The sequence below is a fragment of the Papaver somniferum genome, chromosome 10 (genome assembly GCF_003573695.1).
Source record: "Papaver somniferum cultivar HN1 chromosome 10, ASM357369v1, whole genome shotgun sequence".
Taxonomy (NCBI): Eukaryota; Viridiplantae; Streptophyta; class Magnoliopsida; order Ranunculales; family Papaveraceae; genus Papaver; species Papaver somniferum.
The window spans coordinates 91,919,221-91,927,669 of record NC_039367.1 but is presented as its reverse complement, the minus strand read 5'-3'; the positions used below and the strand labels follow the sequence as shown (position 1 = coordinate 91,927,669).

The following is an 8,449-nucleotide window of genomic DNA, read 5'->3' as shown; positions in this document are numbered from 1 at the left end:
TTACAGGAAGCCATCCCGCAAAATCGTGTGGGATAGCATTTGTCATAAATAAAAAAGCCACTACACCAGAGACTGTCTCATGTGCATTATAAAATTTGAAAGCAAAATTTGAAAGTAGACGGGGAACTGTCCCCTGTCCAAACCTAATTTTTCTTAGAGAGGAAAAATTTGGGAGGACTTTCATTCTTCAGACAGAAAAAGAAAATAGAGATGGAAATGGAAAAGAGATTTGAGATTAGAAAACTAGAGATTTCTGATAAGTCTAACGGGTTTTATTGAATTACTACAACAATTAAGTATATGTAATTCAATTTCAGTGATCCATGGCGTTAGTTATCTAGTACATGGATTTAATATGCAAACGGCAGCTAAATGACAGTTACCAAAACAAATTAAACTAATGAAATGGATTTCGCTCTAATTTTTGAACAGTAGTGATGTTCCACTTTCAAATGCATCAGTGTGCTTGGCTTTCAGGTACTTCTACTGGGTGAGCATAATAGAGATGAATTCACCAGATGTTCTTCAGTAGTCCAAAAGTTCACAACACACTTCAGATCACTGTCGGTTAACATGTTGGGTTTATCTGCAGAAAGCTTTTCACTTGTATCATGGGGTGTGTAGTGATGTCTTTCCATTTAGCTTTCTTGTTCCTAAATATTCCACAGGCAGTACACAACGTAGCTTTTGTAACGTTTATCTGGTACGAATAAATTCTGAAATAGTCAAAACAATGAACTTGTCATTGCATAAGTCACATGGCACACAAAACAAGCAAACATAATTTAAGGGAATAGTGATTCCATGATAACATATCCAATAATACTAAGGTTAATCACATCACATGCCAACTACGAAAGAAGGATAAATTTGCAGGTTCAGTTGAGTATGTTCACCTGAAGTTTCGGCGCACCTTATTCTCCCAAGCTTGCTGAACTGCCAAGATTGATTGAGCAACACCAGTGTCATCAAAATATCATGTTTGATTGTCTCCGCTAGGTCCGTGTCATCACAACCGAGTTATTCCATAGGTATCGTCTTTCCCATGAAAGATGCAAGAGTTATATTACTGACAAAAAACTGCCTTGATGTTACTCCTTTGCTCTCCAAGGGAGGAGGATACGTTTCTCTGTAAATCCTCCACCAACTGTGCCTGTTGCTGGTCTTCTTTCGACCAGCAAACTCCTAACGGAGCTAGTAGTTGTCTCTGTCTTTCTGGCCTTTGAAACAAAATGCCCTAAAATTTCACTGCTTAATCTTCTTCTTCATACTGGTTAATTTGCTTCTTGTACCAAGGTGTTGATGCAGCTGCTGACAACTCCTCCAAGATCTTGTTTCTTTCTTTGGCATAACACATCTCCATCAACTCGAGGGTCTCAATCTCTTTCTTCTGAGCCTTTGCAGTAGCTTCCAATGCCTTCAACTCTTTCTACAAACTATCAATCTTATTCAAACCGAAACAAGCTTTAATCTGTTTCTGATTCCTCATTGAAATCTTATTCAAAGCGAAACTATCAATCGTGTTTTGTTGGATTTCTTTGACGCAATAGAATCCATAATGATTGAGAAAGCTGGACATCCCGATGCTTCCGGTGAGGAGATCCCGAGCTCTTTGATTCATCAAAAACAACCAAAATGAGAAGCAACCACAAGGATTAACTAACAACCAAATTTGACAAGCAACATAAGAATAACCAGCTGTCGTTTGAAGACGACAGCATTGCTAAACTGAGCTACCATTGCATCCTGATCGAGATACATTTTGAAAATAAATGGTTGAATCACCTTATCTAATTTGGCCAAGATAGATAGTCTGAACTGAAGTAATGGAGCAGAAGAACAGAACATAAACTTTTCCAATACACAGTCCAACCCATGGGCAATGGTGATGAAAACGCTCGACACAGTTATTTCATATAGAACAATGATCAGAACACTGAGGTAGGCGATAATATAACACACACACACCGATACACATGTGACAATATTTGGCTTTTCACACCAATTCACAATTAAGCATGAGAAGAAAACTGAATATAGGCGAGCTGAACGACGAGTTGAACAAATAAATAAAAGAGCCTCTATTCATTCATCAGGAAAACTTAAAATCCCCAGAGTTAACACAGTGGTCCTTTCAAAATGACAATGTTTAAGTGTAATGATAATGCCATCATTAGATTTGATGAAACCGACTTAACAATTATAGGGTTATAAACTTATAACTGCCCTTACTAGGCAAATAGTACGAAATTGCTTTACAGGAAAACCCTATTGGCCTCTAAGTTAAAGGTGGTGATGCCTCAAATATTTTAAAAAAAAAATCAAGAGTAGCTTTTGTAAAATACTGTAAACACCAGCACCAACTCTATCAACAGCTGAAACACACAAAGCACACCTAGAAGTGGAGGCCTAGCCATTAATGTCATCTGCTCGTGGATGCCTAGGCTTGTTACTTCTTTTCTTTCTAATAAAATTACCCCCACTACCCAAGGCACAACTTTATAATCCTTCCATGTACCAACAATATCTGGACACACCACCACAGACTATCCGAACACCGCGTGAACCAACAGAATGCCGCTGATTCCTTGGCACACAACCAAATGCCCTCGCACATAACCTTAAGCCAGCATTTGCGAAATTTCACTTCTATATCTCTTTCTTACAACTAAGAAACGGAGAGTTCATGCTTACAATGCAACCATCACTTCAAAATTACTGATGCCACACATGCAACATTGTCCAAATTTTCATCCCTTAAATGTTTATATCAAATTCACATGGTCATGTGCCTGTGCAAGCTAAGTGTCATAGTGCATTCACAGATGTGAAAATATGAACAAGACCACGCACTTGAAATGATAATACAATCCGGTGGGAGAAACCAACCACCAATTTTACAAATGACTCGAGCCGAAACTAACAAATTCATTTATTCATTTTCCTGGTCAGCAAACATCGTAATTTTCATTGAAACTAACAAGTTCATAAGCTACAGAACCAGTTCAGTAACACGCGGAACATAATTAAAGCAGTCACTATCAAAATCGTTACTCCAAGAAACAATTTCCAACATTACATCGTGAATATATCAGTCAGACCATAAGAGTTACGTATTGCAAATAGGGAAACCGATAGTGGACACCAAAATGAGTTATGTGGTTTAGGTTTTCAGCTTTCGTTTTGCTTGAATACGAACAAAAGGGTTCAAATGTTCATAATAGATCAGTGACTTAGCAATTCTGATAAGACAAACAGACAGGCCCGTAACTTATTTATACCTACCAGCAATTAACTAAATCCACAAATAGATTTCATGGTGGTCACCAATGACCCTATAGTCTATGGGAATGACTTTTTTTTTCCAAAGTTTTTTACAAGTAGCTGTCAGAGGTAAGATATCAACATCAAAATGGGTGTTAACATAATTACTACCCACAAAAGATATTAACATAAAATTTTACAAAAAAAATAAATAAATATGATAATCTGTAATCATACATGGTACTTGAAAATCTTTGTTACCTGATTGATTCCTCATAACCGAAGATGTCAATTAAACTTTGCAGCCACAAAAACTCTGAATTGGTTTTAATGACTGTGCATCTGGATCTGGATTCCTTCACCTTTCTTCCTTTCTGCATCGCATATTACTACGCGCACATCACAGCGTGAAGACATAGTAAGAATTTTTCAGTATAACTTTTCCGATACCAAACCAATTATCAAGATCTGTATCTAAACCATTTTGTTTCTTTTTCCTTTTCTTTCTGCTCTTCTGAGTGTTTAGCAGCAAACAAAACACCTTAGATTTACTAGTAATTTTTTTCCCAACACCTTGCATCTCTTGATGTTTCTTCATCTTCTTTTACAACAACTTAGACCTGTCTATCTACTTATTTCATGCTCCGCATCTTTGATTTTTTTTTTTGAGAGGGTAGAGAGCCTAGTTAGCAATTCGGCGAATAATTCGCGAATTATTCGCGAATTATGCCGTATCAATCGTTAACGAATCATACGGGCGACCCATTGAAAGACCGACCCAGGTACGCGTGTTATATGAAGATCCCGAATTATTCGCGTTTTTTACGTCCCGAATCAACGTTTATTCGTTCGGACGGGAAAAATAGGGTTAGGAAATGGATCCGTATAAATAGAAAATTTGGAGAGAGACTTCTAACCTAACTCCTTCAGTCCTTCTTCTAAGTTCTACCTTCTCAGTCACTGCTCACTGAACAGATCGCACCCAATTCGTTTTCTGATTTCCTATCTTCAAATCCTTCAATATCTGCTTCTAAGGCTGGCGACAAGGTATGGCATGATTCCATCAACATATTATGTGTTGTATTTTTATGTTTGATTCTGAATTTTTGGTTTTCAATATGATTCAATTGATTCAATTGAATCAACAGTACATCTATTTATGTTTAATTTATATTGGATTGTATTGAATCCATGATTGGTTATATCCTTAGGTTAGATATTTTGTTGCTGCAATTTTAGTTGATATCAATATTATGAATAATGAATAATGAATTAGGCTATAGATTTATGAATAATATTGTGAGCTTAATTTGGATTCATATGTTTATAAATTAATATCGTTATTCGTTCAAGAAATTCTCTTTCTCTAGTTTTGTTGATACTTAAAACTAGTTTCAGTGTGTATTTGGTAGGAGATGACGAAGATAAAAGACAAATTTTGGGAATATGCCGAGAAACTGAATAACCGTTTCAAATGTAAGTACTGCAAAAGAGATTTTCCTGGAGGAGTAGCAAGAGTGAAGTCTCATTTATCGGGTATTAAAGGCCGTGACATTGCTGTTTGTGCACAAGTACCTGAGGAAGTACAAGCATCTGCTGTTATTGCAGTTGGGGAGGCCGGTGTTAATGTTAGTGGGACTAAAAGAGCTAAATCATCTACTGGGAGTGTTGGGGAGAGCAGCGTTAGTGTCTGTGAAGAACCAAGATTGCAACAAACTTCAATACCTGGAATGCTCAGCAAAAAGGATAAAGATGCGGTGGACATGAAAGTAGCTCTTTGTTTCTTCTTGAATAACATTGCTTTTAATGTTATACAGACAACAGGGTTTATTGAGATGATTAAGGCTGTGTCGGAATATGGTATTGGATATTCATTACCTAGTTATTCTACTCTTCGAACTAAGCTGGTTGTCAATACTAAAGCAGATGTGGAACGTTATGTAAATGAAGTCAAAGAATCTTGGAGTTTAACTGGATGCACCATCATGTCAGACATATGGACAGATATGAAAAAACGGTCGTTTATAAATGTGATTGCTTACTCACCAAAAGGGGCAGTATTCTTAAAATCAGTTGAAAGATCCGGAGAATCGAACACAGGTTTATTTATAAGGGAGGTACTTTTACCAGTTATTGAAGAGATTGGTGCTGAAAATGTAGTGCAAATTGTGACCGACAATGCTTCAAACTATGGACTTGCTTGTAACCTGATCATGGAAGAGTATCCCCACATAATCAAATCAAAGTGTGCTGCTCATGGAGTTCAATTGCTATTTGAGGATATATATATGATTCTGTTGATTGGGTTAAAGATATTTTTCTCAAAGCAAGAAAGATATATGACCATTTCTATAGGCATATCATTCTTTTGGACTTAATGAGAGAGCATACCAAGAAAGATTTGAGAAAGTATTCTAAAACCAGGTTTGCGTCTCACTTTCTTATGCTTCAATCTATTTTAGATGTTGAAGATGGTTTGAGAAACTTGGTCGCATCGGTTGAATATAGAAACATGTTGTACAGCAAAGGAGCTGTTGCTGACATAGTCAAAGAGCTTATACAAGGAACACCATTTTGGGAGGATGGGAAAGAGCTAATTTCAGCAATGGAGCCATTGGTAAAGGTATTACGGTTAGTCGATGGTGATGGGTCAACTTCAGGCTACATTTATGAAGCAACAGATAGAGCACGAAAGGCAATTAAAGAACGATGTGAAGAGGATCCTGTTAAGTATATGCATATATGGGAATTGTTTGAATTCAGAGCGAAATCTAACCTGCTTCATGAGGTTCATGCTGCTGCCATGTATTTGAACCCTCTTTTCATGTTTGATGGAAAGATTTCATATACTAATGAAGCTGTGCAAGCTGCCTTGTCATATATTTATGACAAACTGATTGATACCACTGAAAGAACCAAGTTTTCGCAAGAGCTTTTACTCTATAATGGAAAACATCCAAAGATCTTTACAAGCATCTCAATAGATCAAATCAGTAATTGTCATCCAAGTAAGTTTTTTTTTTAATGAATTTTATTTTTTCTTTTTGGATAATTAGTCGTATCTAGGTTGTATTGTTTATCTAAGTTTATGGCCTTATTATAGGGGTGTGGTGGGAAGCAAATGGAGGCTCTGTTCCTATACTAAGAAAGGTTGCCATTCGTTTATTAAGTCAGCCGTGTAGTGCTTCAGCATGTGAACGTAACTGGAGTGCTTTCGATGCCGCACAAACAAAAAAGAGAAACAGATTGGCTCCACAGATGTTGGAAGATCTGGTGTACATAAGGATGAACTCGTTAATGCTGAAAAATTCCGTGAACTTTGAGTTAAAAGATAGAGACCCAATTAATCTTGAAAATCTCGCAGAGTGGGACACTGAACTTGTTGATGGCAATCTGGATGAAGCTATTGATGAAGGTTTTGTAGCCGATGCTCGAAGTGACCTGAATGCTGCTTGGATGGATAGAATGTGTAGCGGCATTGGGACATCTTCGAGAATGAATTATCGTCATCAGTAGGTATTTAATACTTGGAACAAATTAGGCTCTAACTGACACATCTAATTGCTTAATCTGTGTCTATATTTTGATTTTTTGTGGAGTTAAAACATTACTCCAGTAACTTAACTTGTTATATATGCACAGGGACAGGGTATAAATCGACTGTAATGTATCTATGTCTGCCAGAATCTAAGATATATATTATATATATGTATAAATATTTTGTATTTCGAAGTTCGAACTATGTATTTGCAGGATTATATATAAATTCTGAATATCTGTTATTATACGTGTGCCGAATTTTCGGTGACGAACTCATATTTGTAAATCGAATTATATACGTACGTATGCCGTTACGTATTACTCCCGTATCACGAACCGTTGACCGGATTCTTGACCGAATTCAATTTTTACAAATCCGTATAATACGCGTACGTATCCCGTTCCGAACGTATCCCGTATTGCGAATTGCTAACTAGGGTAGAGAGAGACACTCAAGGCAGTCAAGTCTCTGTTATGTAATGTTAGGGTTTTGGGGCTTACAGGCACCCAATTTAATGGCTGAAAATATCATACACCCACCCTGTTGATTTTTATATTTACCATCTACCCAGTGTCCCCAGTGGATAAGGGCAGGTGATGACCAGCTGTTTTACTGTGGTGGTTGAAAACTATCTCTAAAATATGAAAAGAATCATCTCAAAATGAATTTGAGAAATCAAAAACTGTTGTAGTTGTAGAAATCACTACATATCAGTGTCATGTCCTGGAATGATTCAGTTAAGAGTGTCGACTAACGGAGTAATTAAACAGAATTTCAAAAAATTTAACACACTTTATATTGTTTAATTGTTTCACAACATAAACCAGAATTTTACCATCACTTGGCAAACAAACAAAAATGTTGCAATTTGTAACTGCTGGAATGCTGTAAAGAGAGTTTTTCCTTCTGCATCAAAGAGGACAGAATCCAGACGTCCGAGGTACTCCTAATGTCTGCAAATGTAGAGAACGACAGACGCAAAAGATTCAGATGAGTAACAAAAAATAAAAATACAAAGAACACATTACAACGTGTAAGAAAATATCGGTGCTTTTCTAGTCGTCCCTGAAGTTTGTGGGGCGTCTGAAGGGAAAAGATTTATTTTCTGAGGACGGAATGACAAATTGGCCATGAGGTGTGGGACAAAAGTGGTCTTACATTGTTTTAACTTACTGTTTCAGAAATAAAAGTACAGTTGCTTACCGATGTGTGCATACTTGAGCATATAACATCTCAAGATAACGACGAATTTCACGATGTTCAAGGTTTGAGACGTACTTCTAGATTCCATAAACCGCAGACAATGTCACGAGCCTTTCAGAGTAAATCTGTCATGTATATCGGTGAGCAGAACGTAATAGAAATGATAAGACAAAAGGGTTTTGTGTAAAAACACTCTTTAATAATATCTGAATTCAGTAGAGTTTATAAACACAGATTGACTTCTCTTAAATGCACGAAAAGAGCTGTAACGCATGTGAGAAAAGATTACTAATTTCTGATCTAACCATGACTTCTTATAAATGTGGGTACCTGTAAATGAAGGGTGCAGTTTTGTTAGGTGTCTTTTTTCGAAATACACAGCCATATCAGCTCCAGATGAGACAATGTTAAACTTGGAGTCAAAAACATCATTTCCATGGC

At 36.8% G+C, this 8,449-nt stretch overlaps 2 protein-coding genes and 1 long non-coding RNA gene across 3 annotated transcripts; 2 read left to right on the top strand and 1 right to left on the bottom strand.

The window, feature by feature from the left end:
• Window positions 1-292: 292 nt before the first annotated feature.
• On the bottom strand, window positions 293-3,920 carry LOC113315042. The gene is made up of 3 exons (XR_003342710.1): window positions 3,526-3,920; window positions 897-1,610; window positions 293-716 (listed from the first exon to the last, which is right to left on the bottom strand). It is a non-coding gene; the product is annotated as an uncharacterized LOC113315042 (long non-coding RNA).
• A 759-nt stretch (window positions 3,921-4,679) lies between these two features.
• Window positions 4,680-5,642, top strand: LOC113315935. The gene has a single exon (XM_026564178.1). The coding sequence runs from the start codon at window positions 4,680-4,682 to the stop codon at window positions 5,640-5,642; it is 963 nt and encodes a 320-aa protein (XP_026419963.1).
• Window positions 5,643-5,776: 134 nt separating this feature from the next.
• Window positions 5,777-6,780, top strand: LOC113315934. Its single transcript, XM_026564177.1, has 2 exons — window positions 5,777-6,272; window positions 6,368-6,780. The coding sequence occupies exons 1-2, from the start codon at window positions 5,777-5,779 to the stop codon at window positions 6,778-6,780; spliced, it is 909 nt and encodes a 302-aa protein (XP_026419962.1).
• Window positions 6,781-8,449: the final 1,669 nt, after the last annotated feature.

Bases quoted from the DNA above. Each gene is read 5' to 3' on its own strand.
- LOC113315934 (XM_026564177.1), top strand. From the start codon at position 5,777: ATGTTGTACAGCAAAGGAGCTGTTGCTGACATAGTCAAAGAGCTTATA. The intron at 6,273-6,367 runs GTAAGTTTTTTT...GCCTTATTATAG, and splicing joins AATCAGTAATTGTCATCCAA to GGGTGTGGTGGGAAGCAAAT.
- LOC113315935 (XM_026564178.1), top strand. From the start codon at position 4,680: ATGACGAAGATAAAAGACAAATTTTGGGAATATGCCGAGAAACTGAAT.